We start from the raw sequence: 24,060 nt of genomic DNA, 5'->3' as shown, positions 1-24,060 counted from the left end.
TCTTCCAATTGATACATTTTTATAATGATAGGGTAAAAATGAGAAAGGCAAGTATCATCCGAAGAAGTGAGGTTTTTACTCACGAAAGCTTATGCCCAAATAAATCTGTTAGTCTTTAAAGTGCCACCAGACTCCTTGTTGTTTTAATGAGAAGGGCAGACATTTTTCAGTAATAGTGGCTGTATCACTTCTACATTTTGATGTCTGATGTTGTAAGCAAGCCGTTTTTAAGTGAGGTGAAACTTGGGGGTACCCAAGACAAATCAAGACTCCTGAAACAGGGTACAGTAGTCTGGAAAGGTGAGAGCCCCTGTGCTAAAGAAGAACCTCCCTTAACCCCACGCCCACTCAACCAGCTCCTGCTCTGTTCGCTTTGCGAGACACACAAACTGTTAGGGGAAAAAAAGTTTCGTGGTGATGCAATGCGGGTGAATCACAGATCAGAAACGACCAAGGGCTTAAAGGGAGAAGCGGCAGCCCAAGCTGCGGCCAGTGTGTCTCAGGCGGGCGAGCAGCCGGGAGCCAGGCGGGGCGAGTGACAGCCCCACACAACGGGCCCGATCCGGCCGGGGGCATCTGCAGTTACTTTGAACCTCTAGAAGCGGAGCCGCCCCTGGATCCATGACTAGGCCGGGGGGGCCCCCACGGACCGACCCCCCCCCGGTCCGGCTCTGACTGGGGAGGTGAGAGGGGGGCGCTGTGTAGGGAGCCCCCTGATGGGGGAGCTACGGGGGGGCTGTGCACGAGGGTGACTCCTAGGCGCCCCCCCCCGCCCGGATCCTGGGGCGGGGGGAGGGAACTGGGGCACCGAACACGGGGCGCACTGGCCATCGGGGGAGGGGCACCCCGCCGGGGGGGCGGCATGAGCCTGATGGGGGCGGGGCTCTATGGGGCTCCCCCGGCTGGGGGGAGGGGGGGACAACGGGGTGGGGGGGCAGCTCCTCGGACAACACGGGATCCGGGCGGGGGGGGGGGGGGGTTGCGCAGCCGGAGACCCCTGAACGGATCCTCCCCTCGGACACGAGCGAAGCACCAGCACCACTCGGCGCTAGCGGAAAAGCTAAAATGGCGGCAGTACGGCGAGCCGGAGGGGACACGCCGCTCGTGGTACCGCCAAAGCGCATGCGCAGAAGAAAGGGCGGGGGTGCGAGCGAAGCGCGTCCTGTCCCCGCCCCTTCGAGTCGGCTCGGGGGCGTCCCATAAAGGGGGGGGGGGGGGTCAGTGCGGGTCTCCGGCTGCTGGTGGTGGGAGGTCAATGGTGGCTTCCCAAGGGGGGAGGGCTGTTATGGGGGCCTCTGAAGTGGGGGCGGTTAGTGAGGGATTCCCAAGGGGGGGGGGGGCTGCTAGTGGAGGGTCAATGGAGGAATCCCGGGTGGAAGGGGTTAATGGGGCTGCTAATAGGAGCCCATGGAGGAATGGGGGGCTGCTAATGGGGGAGTCTAAGTGGGGGGTGCTGCTAATAGGCCTCAGTGGAGGAGTCCCCAAACCACCTTAGCTACGTTAACAGATGCAGTCTTCTGTGGACGTAGCATCTACGCCGGGTGTTCTGTTGGCATCGCTATGTTGGTCTGGGATGTTTGGTCCCCCCCCACGCTTCTTGTCAATGTCGCTATGCCAATATCACTTTCAAGTGCAGACCCAGGCCTGGTCCCCATTACAGAGTTAGGTCCGCTTAACTATGACGCTCAAGGCTGTGCAAAATTTCATGCCCCTGCAATGTCGTTAAGCCGACCTAAGCTCACTAGGTGGATGGAAGAATTCTTCTGTCGACCCAGCTACCATCTCTGGGAGACGTGAATTTACTACAGAGACAGAAGAGCCCCTTCCATCGCTGTAGGAAGTGCCTGCACTACACTGTGCTACATCTGTAGAGTTTCAACTGTAGACAGACCCCAAGGCTTAGATTGCAAACTCTTTGTGGCGGGGGCTGTCTTTTTTCTTCTGTGTTTGTACAGTGGGATCCTGGTCAATGATTATACAAGGAGAAAACAGCTTGGGAGAGTCTCCCTGTTTGTGAGACATCTGTCTCCCTGAGCATAGGGCCGGTGGCATGTGGCTCCCTTGTATGAGTGATGATTAGCAAGTGTCATAGAAATGTTTCCGTTTCGACTTTAATTTATAGTATAATTTGTGTACTATAACATCTGACATTTTGAAACAAAAACATTATTTCAAAATTAAAAATTGAAACAAAAACACGACCTCCTCCAAAAAAATCATTTTGATTTTTTTCCTAAACAACCTTTTGTTGAAATTGACGCGGTCCTGCAGCACATTTTGATTTTGTCAAATCAATTTTATCTGATGGAAAATTCTTCCGTCGGAAAGTTTTCAACCAGCTCTGATTACTTGTATAACAATAGCCTAAGAACTAAATTGTGGACAAGCCATCAAATAAACCAGTGCAGAGACTTCTGTGGGCAGCTGTTTGACTTTAAAGCACAATGGGGTTAACTGAATTGTAATCATTGGTATTGTGCAATGCTGAATGTGGACAAGGCCTTTCCCTGGTAAGAGAGTGGTGTAAATTGCTTATTGCACCAATGCAGCAGGTTTCTTAGGGGTTTGCAAGTGTAGCTACACTAGTGCAAATGTCTCTAATGTAGACAGGGCCTTATTCTGGAGGTGGCGGCTGTGACACTAGTTCACTGTCTTAGCTCTAATCGTGGTAGGTGGCAGGCAGCCGGGGTGCTGTCAAAACAGTGTGGGAGGGAGAGCACTGGATTACATGCAAGACATGAACTCCCCAACCTAATATTAAAGTAGCATCCAGAGCTGGGGTGCAACCAGGGCTGGCTGGGGCTCGAACCCTCCAGAGCCCCTGGCCACAAAGGGCTACAGCCTCTGGTCCCTCCTCTGGCTGGGTGGCTGAGAACCCCAGGCTGGGAGGAGCCCGAGGCTGATGGGGGTCTCACACACACTCTGCCTCGCCTCATCACATGCGCTGCCCCATAGAATTGCCCCCACTGAAATCAGCACCCTTAGGTCCCTGTCAGGAAAATGCTGATTACGCCCCTGATCCAGGCCAGATTTAAACACAGTAAATGATTTTCTGCTTCCTTCAAATTCCCTCTGCAGTTTCTTGTGCATGTAGGCAGTTAACAGTTTATGATAAGATTTATTTGCCCCTGTAGCAATGTGCCACTAACCAGCTGCCCCAGGAATGCCTGCATTCAGTGACTGGCTGAAGAAATCCTTGTCCTTAGTGTGCAGCAAGGTTTCTAAGATATTTTTAGATTGAAGGTGCCAATGCACCTGCTAAAAGCCCCGACTGTTTGTTTTGATCACCGTGTGGCAATGAATGACAAAACCCAAATGTCCTGACTCTTAAATCTTGGATTTTAGGTCTTCAAATGATGGCGGTTCCTCTTCTAAACTCAGCTGCAGCCTGAGAGAGAGCTGAGCAGAGCCCAGTGTTCATAGACCATGCAGCTCACTCAGAGAAGAGAGCCTGAGAATTCTGCTGAGGACCTTCTTAATAACAATAGGGATCGAGAGAGGGCAGGAAATCCAGGTAACCAAAGCCTCACTGCTCAGGTACAGGGTGGTGGTAGAGACAAATGTAAGACCCATCTACACTGTAAGAATAGCCACGTTTAGTCACAGATCTGAAACGTGGTTGTGGCTCTTCTGTGTTAAACAAAACTCTTCTTGACAGTGGACAGGACAAACATGTTTTAGTCTAGGTGTCTGGCAGGATTAGAAGAGGGTTTATGGCATGGTTAACCTGCTTTTTTTCACCCTCTGTCCACACTAACCATAACACAGGAGAGACGTAACCTTGTTTAAATACTGAGGTTGCCTTTTCAAAGGAGGATGCAGCATTTGCATGTGCAGTCAGGCGTCTCTGATCACCCCCAAACCCTCTCCTATGTGTTGTTACCTCATTTTGTACCTGCAACTCTATGCACAGCTGTGGGAATGCTGTGGGTTATTAAGTAGGTTCACGTACATTTCTGGGCTGGATCATATATTGCACCTGTTCATGATGGTTTGGCCCTGGTGCCCTTTCCTTTCCCTCTTTACGGCCAAAGACGGAAGTGGGTGTGGTTAATCCACCCAAGGCATTGCAAACCCAGGATTCCGCATTTGCACATACAAAAGAGGAATTTGGTTCACTTAGGGAATGTCTCTACTGCATAGTGCACCTGAGTCTGTGTACTCGGGCGTGCAAGCCTATGCTTTCCAACTCGCCTGTGAGCATCCGTACTGCATCGGTATGCACATCTCATACCTGCCTTGTGTCCTGGCAGCTGCATCCATACTGGGGATGCACTGACACCTGTCAGACATGGTGGATTCTGGGGGCGCGTCCCAGGGTTCTTAGTGCCCGGCTAGCTAGAGCAGTTCTAGGGCTTGGTTCGTGGTGTATTATGGGAGAACATCTCTGTCCGTCCTGCGACACGCTGGTTGATAGGCATCTTCTCTGCTTTTTTAACAAACTAGGCGGAACTGTGTTTCAAACCAAGTCGTCCGTGTGGAAACGAAGGGTTAACTGCAGGGCGACTGTATTTGAGCCAGCAGGTTGCTTCTAGCTCATGGGAGACAAGTGGGAAGATGGGAGACAGAAGGACAGGAACACGTAGACCCCGGGAATTGTGGGATAGCTTTGGCAGACTGTCTGAACACAAGCTAGGCCATGGGAACTTTGGCTACATCAGCAGCAAAGTTGGCAGGGTTGGGTGCACACTGTAGTGGAACGTAGGTTGGTATTCACACCGCTGGGCGAGCCAGCCAATCCCTGTTGTGAGGCGTGTGTCTTTCGCTTACAGGAATCTTAGGTTTGGCTTACAGCACTAGTCTCTCTAGAAAAATTTTTGGACAAATGGTGATTTTGAATGCTCCCTTGAATGCATGGCTGTTTATAGAACAACTTAGGTGCCTTGTGTTGAAGGTGCTATAGAGGAGGAATGTACCGGTTCATAGATTCGAATGTCAGAAGAGATCATTGTGTCATTTAGTCTGACCGCCTGTATAGCATAGGCCTGAGAACTTCCCCGAAAAAATGTCTAGAGCAGATTTGTTAGAAAAACATCCAGTCTTGAGTTAAAAATGGCCAGTGATGGAGAAACCATCATGATTCTTGGTAAATCATTCCAATGGTTAATTACTCTCCCTAGTAAAAATATATGCCTTCTTTCCAGCCTGACTTTGTCTACCCTCAATTTCCAGCCCTTGGATCGTGTTGTACCGTTCTCTGCGAGACTGAAGAGCCCGTTATTAATTATTTGTTCCCCATGTTTACCAAGTGATCTAGATCGCTCTGAATCAGTGACCTGCCCTCTTCCTTCAGAGAGATCTGGAGCGCTTCGTAAGCTAGGGGCAAGCTAACAGTAGGTGTTTGAACACAGCTCAAAGTCAGCGTGTACATCTGGGAACAAAGAACGCAGGCCATACTTACTGGATGGGGGACTCTCTCCTGGGAAGTAGGGACTCTGGAAAAGCTTGGCGGTCATGGTGGATAAACAGCTGAATGTGGACTCGCCATGCGATGTTGTGGCCAAAAGGACTAGTACAATCCTGAGCTGCATAAACAAGGGAATCTCAAGTAGGAGACGAGAGGTTATTTTCTCTCTGTTTGATATCGTCTATCAGACTGTAATGGCTGCAGTCCCTGTAATCTGGAATGGGGACATTTTCCATCCTGTAGCAATTTCTCTGCTCTTTAGGGACAATAATACCAAATGTATACTGCTTCTCCTCCTAAGGCAGTCACATTTCCAGCACCTCTCCGCCCCATGGCTTGGCTCAGAGCATCCTGACTTAATGTAGGGCCACTAGGTTTGTGGGCTCAGTGTCTGAGAGAGTCTGATCTCTTGGGTTGGGGGCACAGGCAGGGCAGAGGGAAGAGACTGCAGAATGAGACACATTCCCCTCCCCTGTTAGTTGGGGGCCAGGCAGCCCTGGGGTACTCGGGATCACAGCTCCAGAGAGCCCGGAGCGGAACAATGAGCGTAAGGGAGAGGAAGCAGGAGCCGTTTAACTGAATGCCCTGTCTGGCAGCTGACATGCTGGTATTAATAACTCTGGGTCCTCCCATCCACCTCCTCCAGGAGACCAGACAGCTTTCTCTCTTTCAGGTGGCCAGCGTTGGACCAAGCCCTGGAAACGTTGTACACGTAAATTCCTATGTATCCTCTTGACCATTGCTGGCATCGGCATCGTGGCTTTGTCAGGTGAGAGTTCAGCGCTCCCTGCTCCTTTCTGGTTTCCATTCGGCCCAGGAGCGGCCGCAATCGCACGTTTTTCTCTCTTCTTGCCTCAGATAGTTGGGCCACATGGTGGATTTATACAAGATTCTTGCTCCAACTGCCCTTAACATGACTGCTTATTTGCCCTTCAAACCATCCCTGTGATATGATTCATGGGCGCCAGTTGCCCTGAAAGGGTGAGAATTTCAATGAGGTCTTTAGTTTTGTTACTTGGTCAACTTTTATTTGATGCAATATCCAATAAAGAGGCCTCTAAATGAGAGGTGGAATGAGTTAAAACAATGGTGGACAACCCATCAGGATAATTGGATTGCGGGCCAGGAGACATTGTGCTGATGTTGACTGTCCGCAGGCACCGCCCCCCCGCAGCTCCCAGTGGCCGTGGTTCTCTGTTCCCAGCCAATGGGAGCTGTGGGAAGCGGTGGCCAGCACGTCCCTGCGGCCCCTTTGCCTGCAGGCGCTGCTTCCCGCAGCTCCCATTGGCTGGGAACAGAGAACCGCGGCCACTGGGAACTGCGGGGGGCGGTGCCTGCGGAGGTCAATATTAGCACAATGACTCGCGGCCCGTAATGAGATTACCCTGATGGGCCCCAGGTTGCCCTCCACTGACCTAAAACCTTTCTCCGAGCCAGTCAGTGCAAAGTTTTGTGACGAGGCTCTGGTGCCATCTTGTGGCTGGACTTTATCTAGTGTTTTTTTTTTTTTTTTAATAATGAAGGTTACCTGCATGTATTAAACACAGTGGCGTAGCCAGCTTTTAAGAGGAGGGGGATCAAACCTAAAAAAGGCGCCCCCCTTGGCTCCTCCTCCGGCCACGCCCCCCGGCTCCTCCTCCGGCCGCTCCATGCCCCCTCCCCTTGGCTGGCTCCTCCGGCCGCACCGCCCTTCCCCTCCCCCCCCATGGCTCCTCCGGCCACCAGCCTGCGCCGCCAGCCTGCGCCCCCCTCCCTCGCTCCTCCGGCCGCAGCTGCCGGGCCACAGCCAGCCTGCGCCCCCCTCCCTCGCTCCTCCAGCCATGGCTGCTGGCCTGCCACCAGCCTGCGTCCCCCCACCGCCAGCCTGCGCCCCCCCCACCGCCAGCCTGCGCCCGCCTCCCTCCTTCGCTCCTCCGGCCGCGGCTGCCAGGCCACAGCCAACCTGCGCCCCCTCGCTCCTCCGGCCGCGCCCCCCCTCGCTCCACCGGCCGCTTTTGGAAAGGTGCCGCTTTTGCAAAGTGTGCTGAGGGGAAGCGGCTGCTTCCTCTGCACCCCGCTAGCTACGCTACTGATTCAACAATGTTGATAAGTGCAAAGTAATGCACATTAGAAAAAACCCATACCAAATGATGGGTCTAAATTAGCTGTTGCCACCCAAGAAAGAGATCGTGGAGTCATCTTGGATAGTTCTCTGAAAACATCCGTTCAGTGTGTAGCGACAGTCAAATAAACTAACAGAATATTAGGAACCATTAGGAAAGAGATAGATAAGAGGACAGAAAATATCATAAATGGCACTAAGTAAATCTGTGGTACACCCACGCCTTGAACACGGTGCGCAGTTCTGCTCACCTCAACTCAAAAAAGCTATATTCGAATTGGAAAAGGTGCAGAGAACGGTGACAAAAATGATTAGGGGAATGGAACAGCTTCCGTACGAGGAGAAATAAAAAAGCTTGGGACTGTTCAACTTAGAAAAGAGACAGCTAAGGGGGGAGATGAGAGAGGTCTGTAAAATCATGACGGGTGTGGAGAAAGTCTCATTTACCCCTTCCCATAACACAAGAACTAGGGGTGACCTGATGAAATAAGCAACAGAGGGTCCTGTGGCACCTTTAAGACTAACAGATGTATTGGAGCATAAGCTTTTGTGGGTGAATGTCCACTTCGTCTGACAAAGTGGGCATTCACCCACGAAAGCTTATGTGAAGTGGGCATTCACCCACGAAATATACAGATCTGAGTGCTGGGCACAGGATGGGCTGGGTTAATCTTGGGGAAAGCGTGTGTGTGAAATTCTTACTGCTGCGTGTAATTGCACAGGAACAAATGGGTCTCTGTCACCCTGTGTCTGTTACTGTCTCTCTTTTCCCCCAGGGGTAGTACTGAAACTTCATTTTGATCCTCCACGCTCCCCTGCTGTCCCTTGGTGCCCTGACGGCTGGGTCGGGTACCTGGGGAAATGTTACTATTTCTCAGAGGCCGAAGGAAACTGGACCTTCAGCCAGAGCAACTGCTCCTCCTTCGGCGCCTCCCTGGCTACGATCGACACCCTGCCTGAAAAGGTGAGACGCCTCCAGACTACAAAATGGGCCTGGATCAGGGACCTGAACTTGGGTCTCTTCCCAGGTGTGTGCACTAACCCACCTCACTGACTCTTGGCCCCAGCGACTGTTCAGGTGTCAACGTGGAACAGCTTCAGCAGGAGAGAGTGAGAAGGACCCACCCAGAAATAACGTCTTCCTTTTTCTTTTACAAAAAGGCTTTCATGCTGCGCTATAAAGGCCTTTCCGAGCACTGGATCGGCCTGCGGAGGGAAGAGGGCGAGCCGTGGAAATGGGTGAATGGTGCAGAATTCAACAACCTGTGAGTCTTCTCTCTTTCTAAGTGTTGGGACGCATGTGACTCGAATAAGCATTGAATCTGGACCAGTCTAAGCTTGGTTGGAAGACAAAACACCAATAATCTTTTTCTGGCATTAAAAAGACTGGACATGGTATTTTGGAACTCCTATTCGGTGCGGGATTAGAGGGTGATACATTGTTTAATGGAGCTGGCTTTGAGGGGATCTTAGGTCTTCTGTACGTTGGCGTTTGTTTGCACTGTTGTAGCAACGTTATTGGCTGATGTCCCCCGTGTAACTGACCTGGGCCAAGATACCTTTTATTAGTAGTACTAGTAGTATTGATGTTGTCATTATGGTAGCACCCAGAGGCCCCAACTGAGATCAGGGCCCTGTTGTGCCAGGCACTGCACGGACACACAGGGAGAGACAGTCCCTGCTCCAGCTGAGATCAGGGCCCCGTTGTGCTGGGCGCTACACAGACACACAGCGAGAGACAGTCCCTGCTCCAGCTGAGATCAGGGCTCCGTTGTGCCAGGCGCTGAACAGACACACAGGGAGAGACAGTCCCTGCCCCAGCTGAGATCAGGGGCCCGTCGTGCCGGGCGCTACACAGACACACAGGGAGAGACAGTCCCTGCCCCAGCTGAGATCAGGGCCCCGTTGTGCCAGGCGCTGCACGGACACACAGGGAGAGACCGTCCTTGCCCCAGCTGAGATCAGGGCCCCGTTGTGCTGGCGCTGCACAGACACACAGGGAGAGACAGTCCCTGCCCCAGCTGAGATCAGGGCCCCGTTGTGCTGGGCGCTGCACAGACACACAGGGAGAGACAGTCCCTGCCCCAGCTGAGATCAAGGCCCCGTTGTGCTGGGTGCTGCACAGACACACAGGGAGAGACAGTCCCTGTCCCAGCTGAGATCAGGGCCCCGTTGTGCTGGCGCTGCACAGACACACAGGGAGAGACAGTCCCTGTCCCAGCTGAGATCAGGGCCCCGTTGTGCTGGGCACTGCACAGACACACAGGGAGACAGTCTCTACCCCAAAGAGTTCACAGTCTAACTAGACAAGACAGACCAAGGGTTGGGGGCAACAGAGGTACAATCAGACTAAATAGCGTGATGGGCTGGAAACATCCTACCTATGGTCTGATCTCCATCCGGCCTGACGTTTTGCCTGCATTAGGGACAAACCAGTGCTAACCCCAGGGCTGCATGCTCCACATGGGAGGACATCATGAAATGAACAGAATTTGATATTAAAACAAATCACAAGGGGATGCTGGGCCCAGATGCAGCAGGGGGGAGAGCAATGGAGAGCGGGGTAATTAAGGCCCCGTTGCTACTTGCTTTCATCTGCTGCGCTACCCAGAATGCGGAGCCGGGACTCACGGCCCCACGGCACTTGTGTTGCAGGTTTGAAATCCGAGCCCACGGCAACTGTGCCTATCTGAACGACAAGGCTGTCGGCTCCTCGTGGTGCCACACGCTGCGCAACTGGATCTGCGCCCAACGCGATGCGCACACGAAGGGCTAGGGAAAAGCCGACGGGCCGCGGCGCGCGGTGCCTGACGTGCGTGGGACTGGTCAGGCCAGGCTTGTCGGACTTGCGATCTGCTTTTGCTGCTGCGCTATCCGCATATATTGCAACGGAAGGAGCCCAGTCATTGCCGCGGTCATCTGCGCTGCTGTAACGTGACAGCACCACCTGCAGGGCGCCGATAAGATGGCTGGCGAGTTCCAGACTCCGGGCTACCGTTGAATGAAGCGTTTCCTTGCTGCTGAAGGGCTGCTCCAGGAGAAGAGCAATGCAGAGCTGACTCTTCCGTGCTACGTTGGGTGCTGGTGGCCGGGGCGCAAATGGTGCCGCTGAGTGACTTGCTGCTGATCCCTTCTCTGAGGATATTTATATCACAGGGGCACTCGGAGGCTCCAGTCAAGGTCAGGGGCCCCATTTTGCTGGCTGCTGTCCAAACAAACTTCAGTAAGACTCGTCCACCACCCCAGAGAACCTCACAGCCACAAACGGGATGCCAGGGAAAAGGGATACGACATCCGAGCAGAATGGCTGGGGCTTCCTACTGCCGCATGCTTAAATGCAGCCCTCGTCTGTATTTATTTCTTAATGTGTTTGTGTCCGACCCAGCAGAGTCTGATCTCTCCTTTCTAGAGGTGATGGGCTGATGAATCTCATCAGGAATTCGTTCCCGAAAGGGGTATCCACTCATTTAAAAGCCTTTAGACAGATGCTTTTGAAACTCCCATCCAAGTGTCTTAGAACCTGGAGGTAATCTCTTTTATTGGACCAACTTAGACTATAAGAACGGCCCGTACTGGGTCAGACCAATGGTCCATCTAGCCCTGTATCCTGTCTTCCGACAGTGGCCAATGTCAGGTGCTTCAGAGGGAAAGAGCAGAACAGGCAATCATCAAGTGATCCGTCCCGTCACCCAATAACTTCTTTAAGCTTTGCTTCCTTTTTCTTCATATTGTAGAGTTTCCATAGAGACAGCAAAATTCGGTATCTTCCCTTGTCGCGTGTCCCATGTCGGTCCCAGGATAAAAGATATTCCCTCCCCCACCTTGTCTCTCTCGGAAGCTTTAGTCTCATTGACAGCGACAGAAGGAATTTTGCCGTGGGTGTATTTGATCCACCTCTGAGAGAATTCTTCTGTCAAGCTACATCTACAGTCCATCGTACTACGGTGCACAGGGTGTGACATTTTTCCTAGCCCTGAGCGATGCAGCTGGGTCGATCCGATTGTTAGGTGCAAACCCAGCCTTACCCCCATTCTGCAGTGGTGTAAAGGAGCTGTTTAAGGAAACGGAGGGAATCAGGCCCCAGGGCGTTCGCAATAAGGCCGAGACCAAACTGTGAAAAGTCAAGAGTCAGGGCTTAGTTTCGCCATCCGTCATCTCAGCCCGCCTCCCACAAGCTACCTAGCTTGGGAGAGACTTTGGGGGCCTTTCCCTGTTTTGCCCTGGCTCAGTATTCTGTATACTTGAGAAACACTGCTGCTTAAACCTTTGTCTGTGTATAAGTAAGGTTTTGTACTCTCTTTTGCACTTTGTGTAAATAAATGACCTCACTGCTGGGTCTACGGTTTTGTTCTGTCTTCTTCCCTGCGTCACTTCAGCGCCTCCTCGGTGCCAGGAGGGCTGTGTCCAGGTGGAAGGAAGGAAAGGGGATTTTCTAGCAGCTGGCCAACTAATTTGGTGGGGGGAGGAGTCTGAGTTGCCTGATCAACTGCAGAAGCAGCCAGCGCCACCCAGCCTTCCCCTCCTCACCTGGGGTGGAATCTGGAGCGTGGGGTGGTTCCGAGCGGTCCTTAGCAATGGGTTCGGAGGGGGCTTAGGTGACGGGGAGGGGTGGGACGAGAAATAGATGTTAAAGATAGTGACTGTGGTAACGAGGGCTCTGTATTAGGTACCTTAGATTTAAAAAAAAAAAATAGATTTATGTTGGACCTTTCTAACTGTCAGGGTAATTAAGCACTGGAACAAATTACGTAGGGAGATGGTGGCGTTTCTATCATTGGAGGTTTTTAAGAGCAGATTAGAGGAACACCTTCCAGGGATGGTCTAGATAATACTTAGTCCTGCCTCGGTGCAAGGGACTGGACTAGATGATCTATCGAGGTCCCTTCCAGTCCTACATTTCTGTGATTCTCTCCCTGCCTCCATTTCCCCTTCCATCTCTACAATAATGGTGATCACTTGCCTTTTGCAAAGCACTGAGATCTGCGCAAGAAGGGCACTACATGCTAAGGATGATGGTTATTGGGGGTTGTCACGGATCCACACACCCAGTGCTTTAGAACAGTCCCTGGGAGGACCCCTTCAGGGTGCCAGACCCCCTTAGGGTCTCACTCTGTCACCAGGGTAAACCCTTTGGCTTCACCACCTCCTTGGACTGAACCTCGAAGTCTCCAGCCCCCCTGCTTCACAGTGTGAGCTCCCTTCAGTGAGGCCACCTGAGATGGGCCTCTGAAGGAGACGTGTACCCCCAAACGGAGCCATGCAGCCCTCCTTCAGCATCGGCTGTGACTCCCGGCCAGCGTGGTAAAAGCAGGAAGGTTTATTAGCTGTCTGGAACACCGTGTAGAGAGTCCTTGGTTAACATAGAGGAAAAAAAAGTTACAGCAAGGTCCATTCTGGTTGGCCCAGAGCCCCAGCCAAAGCAGTGTGTCCCCTCCTAGCTCCCACTCTGTCCTCTTTGGTCAAGATCTCAGGCCAGTCCCACCAGGTCCCTTCTGGGTCCTTTGTTGTCCAGGTGCTCAAACACGGCTGGCTTCCTGCGGAGGGATGGGCCATCCAGGGTTGTTCATAGCTTGGTAGCAAATGTCCCGGGTGTTGGCTTTGCCATTGTCTTCATGGACTTCCAGTGACATGGGACCCACACTCAAGACCGGCGTCAGCCACCCCTGCCTGAGTGTAACCAGCCCTTTTCTACCTCCTAGGTGACGACGCAGCATACAGGGGAAACTGAGGCACGCACAGGTGTCATACAAAAATATTACAGAAAATTCCCACTCTGTCACAGGGGTGAGCTGGACCTTTCAGAGGACTAGGAGTAGGGTGACCAGATAAGTGTGAAAAATCGGGAAAGGGAGTGGGGGGCGATAGGAGCCTATATAAGAAAAAGCCCCAAATATTGGGTCTGTCCCTATAAAATCGGGACATCTGGTCACCCTAACTATGAAGAGCATCTGGCTCTCTCCCATCAGCTTTTTAGTGAGTGTCATTCGCTGGCCTTTGTTATGCAGGAGGTCAGAGTAGACAATCAGAATGGCCTTTCTATCTAGGAATCTATTATTTCTAAGGGTACCGCCTCCCTACTGTCATTGCTTAGATCAGGACGGCTTCTTTCTGACAAATCCACTTAAATTCAGCGCTGCACATTTCCGAACGCATCTGATTCCCCTTTATCACCCCACAGCTGTTTCTCACAGCTGGACCAGATACCGGAAACCTGTGGAACAAAGGGCCGGGGGGAGGAGAAATAATCCGTGTTAGTGTCTAGACTTCTCAAACAAAGGTCCAGAGAAGCGTCTCTTTGTATTAAATCTACTGGCCTGCTCAGCTGTAGGTATTCCATTATCTGCGTTTTTCCCTGCAAGGTTATAAATGTCCCAAACCTCCCACCACGTCTGGTCTCCATGCGACTGCTGGGGACTGAACTCACCAGTCTAGCCTAGAGGCGGCGGTGGGAAAACGTGTTGGAAGAAAGCTTGCCAGGCTCTCTGCTGAGTATGGCTCTTTGTCTCCTCCTAGTGGTTGGGCCACAAAAGTGCCCAAAGTCCAGTCCTTTCTCTCAAGCAGTCGTGTGCATGCTTTCAGACCTGGCAGTCCCGTGATCGGCCTGAGAATCAAGGGGAAGTTGCCTACCTAATAACATTCAGCATCGCCTTTAATTCCTGATAGGAGGGGACTTGACTTATTGTTAGAAGAAGCTAGAAAATTGAATTTCCATTTCATGGGATATTCCAAAAATATCAGGAGGTTTGTTGGTGATTTTTTTTGCTGTTGTTCTCAATCAGAACAAAACATTGAAATTTACAGCAAAATGAGGTTTCCAAAAATTTTGTTTTGGAAACATCTAAACAGACCTTATCGCAATGTTTCAATCAGGTCAAAATCTTTCCACTGTTATGTTGTAATGTAATATACAATGTAATCAAATAGATGACGCTGAAATAAACTGTTGCGATCGTTTTCCATCAAAAATTGAGAAAAACCGACAGTGTCACAGGCAACGTGTCAATTTCATGGAATCGGTGTTTTCTGAGACCTGGTTTTCATCTAAAAACTTCAGTCGACCTAACTACATCTCTCAGGGCTGTGAAAAATGTTGCGCCCTGTGCCACATCGTTAGGTTGACTTCCCTCTAGCTGTAGATGCAGCTAGGTTGATGGAAGAATGCCTCCATCAACCCAGCTACTGCCTTGTGGAGAGGTGGACTACCTACAGCAACGGAAAAACCCCTTTGGTTGCTGTAGGAAGTGCCTACGTTTGGTGCTACAGCGTCACACCTGCTGCACTGTAGCTGTTGTAGCGTAGATGTTCCTAGAGGGAAAGCTGTTCCGTTGGGAATTTTTCTCCCCGACTCTCTGTATTATGTGTGTTCTAGTAATGCTTAGGCCTGGTCTACACTGGGGGGAGGTGATCGACCTAAGATACGCAACTTCAGCTACGAAAATAGCATAGCTGAAGTTGATGTATCTTAGTTCAACTTAGAACTTCCCGTCCTCATGGCGCGGGATCGACGGCCGCCACTCCCCCGTCAACTCCGCTTCCGCCTCTCGCCGCGGTGGAGTTCCGGAGTCGACGGCAGAGATCGATCCCCAATAGATCTATCCCTACCCGCCGATCCGGCGGCTAGTGAAGACGTACCCTTAGAGGCCCCAACCAGTATCAGGACTCCATTGTGCTGGGCGTTTTATCTATACACTTAGCAAGAGGCAGTTCTTTCCTCCAGAGGCCTGCAATCTAAATACACAAAGCAGCCAAAGAATAATTATTCCTTATGACAGCTGGGGAGTGGAGGTCCAGAGAGTTTAAGTGACTTGGCCGAGGTCACGCAGGGAGTCTATTCCTAAATCCAGATCGCCTGAGCCCCAGTTCAAGGCCAGCCTTTCTCTCTGACTCTGCAAACATCCACAGTTACTTAATGCTAAGCTTTCCTCAAGACACACATGAAATATTTAACAGCAAGAAACACTCACAGATTTTGGTTTAAGATGGAGCCGTCCACCCAGGTCCATTTCTCCTCTGGGGATGTAACATTAAGCCCAATCCAAATGGGATATTTCCCTTGTGTGATGTTCTGTATGAATTCCTGTGGAGAAAAGCAGGAGCATGAATTTAGCCTGGGGCAAAAGCAGTCGTTCTAAAGGACACCAGGGAACTTCATCCACAGTCTCCAAAGAGGCCTTCAGTTGGACCCAAAACAAACAAGGGGATTTTTTCCCCCTATAGACCCGGCATATAACACTTGTTAGGACGCTAACTGCTAGGCCTCAAAATTTAATTTTAAACAAGGAATCGTCATTGAGCGGGTGTGTTTCCAATGGCGTCCCACAGGGACTGGTTCTTGGCCTTAAGCTATTGAACATTTTTACCAAGGACCTGGAAGAAAAAATAAAATCATCACTGATAAAGTTTACAGCGGACACAACAATTGGGGTGCAGTAAATAATGAAGAGGACAGGTCAAGGATACAGAGCGAGCTGGATTTCTTGGTAAAATGGGCGCAAGCCAACAATATGTGTTTTTAATATGGCTAAATGTATATAGCTAAGAACAAAGACTGCAGGATGGGGCCTCTACCCTGGGACGCCGTGACGCTGAAAAAGATTTAGGGGTCACGGTGGATAATCAGCTGAACATGAGTTCCTAGTGGGACGCTGTGGCCAAAAGAGCTAATGTGATTCTGGGATGCTTAAACAGGAGAATATTGAATGGAGCAGAGAGGTTCTTTTACCTCTCAGTTTGGCCCTGGTGTGGCCGCTGCTGGAATCCTGTGTCCAGTTCTAGTGCCCACAGTTCAGGAAGGATCTTGCTAAATTGCAGAGGGGTCAGAGAAGAGCCGTGAGAATGGATTAAAGGATTTGAAAACCAGTGATAGACTCAAGGAGCTCAATCTATGTAGCTTAACGAAGAGAAGGTTAAGGGATGACTCGATCAGTCTGTAAGTACCTACATGAGAAACAGATATTAAATAATGGGCTCTTCGGTCTAGCAGACAAAGGTAGAACGCGATCCAAGGGCTGGAAGTGGAAGCTAGACAAACTCACACTGGAAATAAGATGTACATTTTTAAGAGTGAGGGTAATTAACCATTGGAACAATTTACCAAGGGTCGTTGTAGATTCTCAGTCACTGACCATTTTTCAACCCAGATTTAAAACGAGAGGTATTTTTCACATGCCTATGCAACATAACTAGGCTGACCTAAGTTTTAGGTGTAGTTTGCACCCTTTATTGTTCACATTACCATCTCATCCTGGTCCTGGATCACCAGGATGTGAGACCTCTTCCTTGGACAGTCATCACGGCTCCCATTCCAGTCCTTATTCCCTTTAGAGAACCAGTAGCACTTTCCTCTGTGCGACAGCCAGTCCATGGGGCAGAGTCTGCACTCGGAGCCTCCACCTGGGGGAAAGGGCCACGGCATTAATGGGGCTGAAAACACTTCATGGTTCAGCACTTTCCATGCAGCGGGTTCAGGCACTTGACTGCGAGTCAGGGGATCTGGCTTCAATGCTGAGCTCTGCCGTACACTCTACTGTGTGACCTGGGAAAAGTCATGGTGACCTGTTGTGCCTTGGTTTCCCCATCTGTCATATAAGGATAGTACTACTTTGTTCATCTGTCTTGTAAGTTCTTTGGGGCAGGAACTGTCTCACTGTGTCTGTGCAGCGCCCGGCACAACGAGCCCTGATCTCAGCTGGGGCAGGGACTGTCTCTCCCTGTGTGTCTGTGCAGCGCCCGGCACAACGGGCCCTGATCTCAGCTGGGACAGGGACTGTCTCTCGCTGTGTGTCTGTGCAGTGCCCGGCACAACGAGGCCCTAATCTCGGCTGGGGCAGGGACTGTCTCGCCGTGTGTCTGTGCAGTGCCCGGCACAATGGGGCCCTGATCTCAGCTGGGGCAGGGATTGTCTCTGGCTGGGTGTGTGGCATGATGGGTAGACACCTGATGTTCCTTCATGCCATGTCCCAGCACAGCCTCTGCCTTCTTCCTCACTCTGTTCTAGCCCATCCCTTCCCCTCTCACTCTCTTGTGATTTCCCCCCCGTGGTACTATATATACCGAGAGCTACCCTGACTGGCCACGAGGTGTCACTGCTGCTCCCCACAGCCCCATCTGAAAATGCTTGTGGTTAACAGCACTCCTGGTACCCAGTGCAGAGAAGCTCTGGAGGACGGGTGGGTGCAGAGAAGCTCTGGAGGACAGGTGGGTGCAGAGAAGCTCTGGAGGACGGGTGGGTGCAGAGAAGCTCTGGAGCACAGGTGGGTGGGTGGTGGTACATGTGGGCGGAGGAGCAGGAAGGGACTTTTCTAGCAGGAGCTCTGATAGATGCACAAGAGCAGGCTAAGGAGCTAGACAGGCGGACAGCTCAGGCAGGGAAGGAGCTGCGGTTACCTGCGCTGCTGGGTGTTTGCAGCTCGCACAGATTCTGTCTCAGATGAGCGAGGACGTCCGCTGGGCTGCTGCTGCGGCCTTCTGCGCTGTTTAAGCTGCTCCGCCCGGAATCACGGTCTGCAGGGGTGTTTGGGGGTGTTCCCGTCTGTCCTTCATGAGGGCCGCCCTGGAAAACTTCCCCACACAGCAGCCATGTGAACAGAGGTTAGAGAACTGTCTGGCGTGTGTGTAATAAAGTACTGAGTAATATGGATCCCAGTCAGTCATTTAGGAGAAAGAAACTGAACTGTTAAAAACCCAGAGGCAAGTTCTATTCTGTTCCTATTTAAATACAAAAGTGAAACAGGCATGTATCAATTTGTACATCCCCCTTTCCTATTACATGTAGTAATCTCTTAGTGCTTTCACATTTCTCTTGCCTGCTTTTGTCTATTTCTAGCTGGCCCTGTAGTTCTTTTATTTTGAATGATTTTCCCTGGGCTCAATTTGCCTCTGCCTCATTCGTTTCTTTCTTTGGCATCAGCATCTTTGCTTATGTTATCAGTAGAACGGGTCTGAAAAACCTGACGGAACAGTTTTCTGTGGGAAAATGCAGTTTTATCAAAATGGAAACATTTTGCAGGAATTTGTCTGTTTCAATGAAATTTTTGATGAGGAAAAAATCGAAATGAATTGTTTTGACATTCTCATTTTGTTTCAAAATGTTTTACTAAGGTAAAAAAATTATTGTGACTTTATCATTTCATTTATTCATTTCATTCCAACTTTTATATTGTAGTAAATATTAAGTTTCATATATTACATTTTATATTTAATATCCAGTGTATTGTATCTGTTATTATTATTATTATAATGTTTCAACATAATCAAACCAACTTGATAGTTCCCAGCCAAAAAAAATTGGAATTTTTATCCAGTGGGAAATTTCAAAATTTTGGCTTTTCATTCCAATTTAGAATGAATACAAATTTCAAATTGTCAGAATTTCCCACAGAACCAAAATTACAATTTCCAGCCAACTCTAATTATCAGCGATAGCAGCCCAGTTCTGGGAATATGGTCTGTTACGTCAATTTGTTCATCCATAACTATTGGGGTCTGTAGCGTTCAGCATAAGAACATTGTAAAGACTTAAGGCAGTTTTTTCCAAAAATGGGGGACATGGACAGACCACTGAGTTGGTCTCCAGAGCTTCTTCTAAGTCAGTGTCTAGCTATTATTGTTGTGGGGGCAACCCTAAAAATGTTGACCAAAGTGTAACTGATCCAGCAACTTCTTCCTGAGTCTGCCGAGAGCCTGAAACAATAGCCCTGGTATGTGAACTGCCCCATCCGTTTTAACAGATGCTGACTTACAGTCTATGAGTCTCAGGCCAGAAGGGACCATCATGGTCGTCTAGTCTGGCCTCCTACACATTGCAGTCCACAGAATTTGTATACTAATTATGATACTTTAAATGTCAACATTGTTAGCTGTTTCACTGTGCAACATCGCATGTGAGAAAGGAGAAGGAAGATGGTATTTCGAAGAGACTCCAGCTGATAGGACCAGAAGCAGGGACTGCTGCAGTGAGGGGAGGAGAATAACTGGGGAATAGCAGTCTAGGAATGGGGACTAAGAGGCTAGGTGGCAGTTACAGTGGATCATAAATGGAATATGAGTCAACAATGTGATGCAGTTGCAAGAAAGGCTACTATCATCCTGGGGTGTATTAACGGGAGTGTCATATGTACAATACAGGAGGTGATTGTCCCGCTCTACTCAGCACTGGTGAGGCCTCACCTGGAAGACTGTGTCCAATTCTGGGTGCCACACTTTAGGACACATGTGGATGATGTGGACAAATTGGAGAGCAACAAAAATGATCAACGATTTAGAAAATCTGACCTGAGAGGTAAGGCTAAAAAACCTGGGCCTGCTTAACCCTGAGAAAAGAAAACTGAGCAGGGACCTGACAACAGTCTTCAAATATGTTCAGCACTGTTATAAAGAGGAGGGTGGTCAATTGTTCTCCATGACCACTGAAGGCAGGACGAGAAGTAATGGGCTGAATCTGGTGATTCGGGTTCAATATTAGGAAGAACGTTCTAACTGTGAGAGAAGTTAAACTCTGGACCAGGCTTCCAAGAGAGGTTGTGGAGTCCTCATCACTGGAGGTGTATAAGGACAGGTTGGACAAACGCCTGTCAGGGATGGTCTGGGTGTATTTGGTCCTGCCTCATTGCAGAGGGCTGGACTTGATGACGCTTATTCCCCAGTTTGTAGCTGTGCATTTGATTTTGTTCTTCCTAAGTAAAGCAATGTGCACTTGTCTTTATTGAATTTCATCATGTCGATTTCAGACCAATTCTCCAATTTCTGAAGGTCGTTTTGAATTCTGATCCTGAACTCCAAAGTGCTGGCAACCCCTCTCAGCGTGGTGTCATCTGCAAAATTTATAAGCTCACTCTCCACTCCATTGTCCAGAGTCGCTAATTACTTCTGAAAAGTGTGGTCTAGGGTCTCCCAGGGGAGGAAAAACACTCTTAAAACTGTAGGAAAATGGGATTGTAAATAGATCTGGTCAAAAATTTTCTTTTTTATTAAAAAATTCAAAAATATAAAAACTATCTGTTTTCACACTAGACATATTTTGTTTTATAAAATTTGTCCTGGTATTTGGAAACCACAGAGTCTCTTGTGTGAGACACAATGGGACAGTATCAGGAATTGACAGGCACATTCATCGTATCAAGGAGTCGGATTAAAAACATCTTGTACCAGCATATTACAACCTGCGACAATCAAAATCTACCCAGTGGCAAACTGAAAACTGAAATAATTTTGACAAATGGAAAAAAGCCCAACAATTTTTTCACAAACAGAACAAAGCACTGAAATTTTTTCAGTGAAATTGTTTGTACGACTGACATGTTGTCGGAACCAAAAAATTGTTTCCAGATATACAAGATTTTTTTTTTAATGAAAAAAATTGTTCACAAACTTTTGACCAGCTTTAATTGTAAATGATCTGACAGTCAAGAGAACCCAGTAGCAGTGATACTTTTAGCTTGTTTTTCTGTTTTTAAATTGACTAGTTTTAATGGTGATGGTCTCTTTAAGGAACCTAATCAGGAAACCACTGAAGCACATCTTTAATTTTAAAAGTGTCCCTATCTGCTTACCTGAACTGGGGCCTGCCCATTTCCTGCTTGGGGGCCATTTCTTCCTGACGTTACTAATGCTGTGGTATATGAATATAGGACAGCAGTTCTCAAACTGTAACCCATGATGAACCAGAGAGCACTTGGTGGTAGTAAAAGCTGGCCACATAGGGCTAAATCTCTTTGCTTTTACCTGCTAAATTACTTTATACAATAGCAACAATTACATTATTTTCCTAATGTTACTCTTTCCACGCAAGCAATAGCTGTCATTGGCACAGGGATTATAAGAGATTATAAGATTGTAAGAGATTATGTTGTGTGCACCAGGGAATCTGTAATCCCCGCTTCCCGCAGCTTCCATTGGCTGAGAACGGCGAACCGTGGCCACAGGGAGCTGCGGGCGGCCGTGCCTGCGGACGGTCAATGTAACCAAACTGTCTCACGGCCAACGAGCAGATTACCCTGATGGGCCGCGCGGCCCGTGGGCTGCAGGTTGCCCACCACTGGTCCACGCTGTGGTGCGCAGCTACATGTGTCAGGGAACGGTTCTGGCCGGGAGGAAGCGGTCGGGTGGGGCTTGGTAGCAGGGAATTGCCAGAGACTTTCCCCACTGCTGGAGTCTCCCTCTGCAACGGGAAAGACTCCACAGCAGGGAGCTGCCGGAGCCTTTCACCGCTGACTTCCCATTGCCAGAGTCTTTCCTCACTTCTGAATCTTCCCCTGTGGCGGGGAAAGACTCTGGCAGTGGGACACTACACTGTAAAACAGAAGTGTAGCTGGGAGAGACACTGCTTGGCGAGTAGAGAGCTGTGTAGGGTGCATAGCTGAGTGTGTACCCACAGGGTTCAGTGTATCTTAACTCTGTTCCCCTAAGCAGGGCCTCACCAGCTACACTGCCATTTATACCCAAGTTGGGGGGCATGTGGTGTATGTGCTCTGCACACTGCCAAAAAGAGTGTGCAATGTAGATGGATCTTCACAGGCGGACTGTGCAATGGAAAAAATTGAGAATCCCGGTCAATAAATAGAAAATAGCTAAGCTGAATTCCTAAGGCATAAGAAATTTCACCACCTGCGTATTTACAAAACAGACGAGATCCAGACACTTACCCAGGATAGTCAGAATGATCACGGCTACTGTCAGAATGATGCAAACAGCCCCCAAAATCCCTAGCATGCGTTTAAAGCGCTGGGAACTCAAAGGAGAATCTGTAAAACATGCAAAGTTTGGTGAGACGCCTTCAACCTTATCTTTGCCTTTTAAAATCTGGTCTCACATGATGTCATTAGGCATCGTTAGATAATATCCATAATGCAATACAAACTGAACTTTCTCATCCAACCCTACGTGCAGTAATTTACAGCACAGTTGCACAGCCAGTCTTGGCTTGATTTTTTTTTTAAGCCTCAATGAAATCTACTAAAGTCAAGTGAAGAAAATGCTGCAGCAATTTTTCAAGTTATGGGTGAAGATTTTCAAAAGTGGCAAGTGATTCTGGGTGCTCAAATTTAGAGACCTTAAAGGGGCCTGATTTTCAGCAAGCACTGAGCTCCCGCCCGCTGAACCCTCTGCAGTTTATCAAGATCCTTCTTGAATTGTAGATACCAGAACAGTATTCTAGTAGCAGTCACATCAATGCCACATACAGAGGTAAAAAAAACCCTCTCTACGCCTACTCAATATTCTCCTGTTTATGGCTCCAAGAATCACCTTCGTGTTTGGTTGGAGCCCCACACTGGGAGCTCACGTTCAGCTGGTGGGGAATTTGCCAACAAACATGTTTTTGTTGGAAAATGCCGATTCATCAAAACTTCTCATGGAAGTGTATCAGTTCCAGCAAAGTTTGTTGAGGTTCAGGGGTGGTTATGGCATCCCCTGGGATGTAGGGGAGCCAGGCTCATGTCCCTGCTATATCCAGGGATCTTATTTTTGTTCTACTGCAGAATTAAAACAATTGTCGAGACAGCTACATTTTTCAAAAAATGGAATTCCTGTTGTCCAGCCAGCCCTAAAAATAAGATTTTCAAAAGTGACAAGTGATTCTAGGTGCTCAAATTTAGAGACCTTTGAAAATCAGAGCCTATGGGAATTGAATGTCCAAATCCCATTTATTTTGATTTGATTTGGGTGTCCAAATCTCTTAGGCAGCATTGAAAATCTCAACCGTAAAGTGCAAATATCCATTTCTGAACAGGAACAGGGAATGTCTGGTCACGGGGTCAAAGAAAAGCCTGTCTGACACACATCAGAATAATGGCGCTCTGCACTTATGCTCTTCACTCATTCTCGCCCTGCGACATGCTCATGAAGCAAAACTTTCTAACGTCCGTACCTTGGATCCTCCCTGGTGACGGGCGGGTGGTGGTTTTCTCTTGGGGTCGGAGGTTTAATACCGTGTAACCTTCTTCATCCTCCATCTTCCAGGCTTGCCCAGAAAATGACGAGAAGAGAAGAAAACAATGACCCTCCACAGACTCGCCCTGTCCAACTGAGGGCTCAAGGCTGCAGAGGAAGCGCTAGCCCTATCTCGAGCTGTCAAACCACAGAGTCGACTCAGATGCAAGAGGCCGGCCAACCTGCTAGCGAGCTGCACAACTTGGCACTTTGAAAAGGCAAGAGGATTAGAGCCTGGGTCAGAACATAACACTCAGTAGAGGAGCATGTAAAGGGAGCAATCACAGGGCAAAACTGGACCCAATGCTCTAAAATAAGTCACAGGGAAGTTGCAAGCTGCAGGCAAGATCGAGAACTGCCAAGGCACTGGGGGGTTATTCTTCAGTCCGTCCCCATGCCCTGCTGTGCCCATCAGTGATGAGAAACACATCTCTAAACATGCAATAAACAATGTCACAGGCCCAGTCCCCTGGTGGTGTTAATTGGTATAGCTCTTCTGAAGTCAACGAAGCTTCACTGATTCACCCCAGCTGGGGAATCTGGCCCCATTGAGTCCAATGGAGCTATGGCCCATTGACACCAGCTGGGGGATCTGCCCCCCAAAAACGTTGGTTTGAAAACACAA

General features: G+C 49.4%; 2 protein-coding genes across 2 annotated transcripts in view; one reads left to right on the top strand and one right to left on the bottom strand.

The window, feature by feature from the left end:
• The window catches only part of LOC128848467 (killer cell lectin-like receptor subfamily F member 1), an 84,676-nt gene extending 61,188 nt beyond the window's left edge, over positions 1-23,488 (bottom strand). The window contains exons 1-3 of the mRNA XM_054048485.1: positions 23,374-23,488; positions 22,151-22,249; positions 18,057-18,068 (exon numbers count right to left, since the gene is read on the bottom strand). Of these exons, the coding sequence (XP_053904460.1) occupies positions 18,057-18,068; positions 22,151-22,249; positions 23,374-23,458 (196 nt within the window). The 5' untranslated portion in view covers positions 23,459-23,488. The remainder of the gene's footprint in view (positions 1-18,056; positions 18,069-22,150; positions 22,250-23,373) is intronic.
• On the top strand, positions 459-11,718 carry LOC128848463 (C-type lectin domain family 2 member D-like). The gene is made up of 6 exons (XM_054048480.1): positions 459-683; positions 3,346-3,514; positions 6,081-6,176; positions 8,285-8,472; positions 8,670-8,773; positions 10,164-11,718. The coding sequence occupies exons 2-6, from the start codon at positions 3,427-3,429 to the stop codon at positions 10,282-10,284; spliced, it is 597 nt and encodes a 198-aa protein (XP_053904455.1). The 5' UTR covers positions 459-683; positions 3,346-3,426; the 3' UTR covers positions 10,285-11,718.
• Positions 23,489-24,060: the final 572 nt, after the last annotated feature.

Source organism: Malaclemys terrapin, chromosome 13, assembly GCF_027887155.1.
Source record: "Malaclemys terrapin pileata isolate rMalTer1 chromosome 13, rMalTer1.hap1, whole genome shotgun sequence".
Classification (NCBI taxonomy): Eukaryota; Metazoa; Chordata; order Testudines; family Emydidae; genus Malaclemys; species Malaclemys terrapin.
This window is presented reverse-complemented; position numbering and strand designations above follow the sequence as displayed.

Excerpts from the sequence above, each read along its gene's own strand:
- LOC128848463 (XM_054048480.1), top strand. The coding sequence starts at position 3,427 with ATGCAGCTCACTCAGAGAAGAGAGCCTGAGAATTCTGCTGAGGACCTT. Across the intron at positions 8,473-8,669 it reads TCGACACCCTGCCTGAAAAG|GCTTTCATGCTGCGCTATAA; the intron begins GTGAGACGCCTC and ends TTTTACAAAAAG. Across the intron at positions 8,774-10,163 it reads GGTGCAGAATTCAACAACCT|GTTTGAAATCCGAGCCCACG; the intron begins GTGAGTCTTCTC and ends CTTGTGTTGCAG.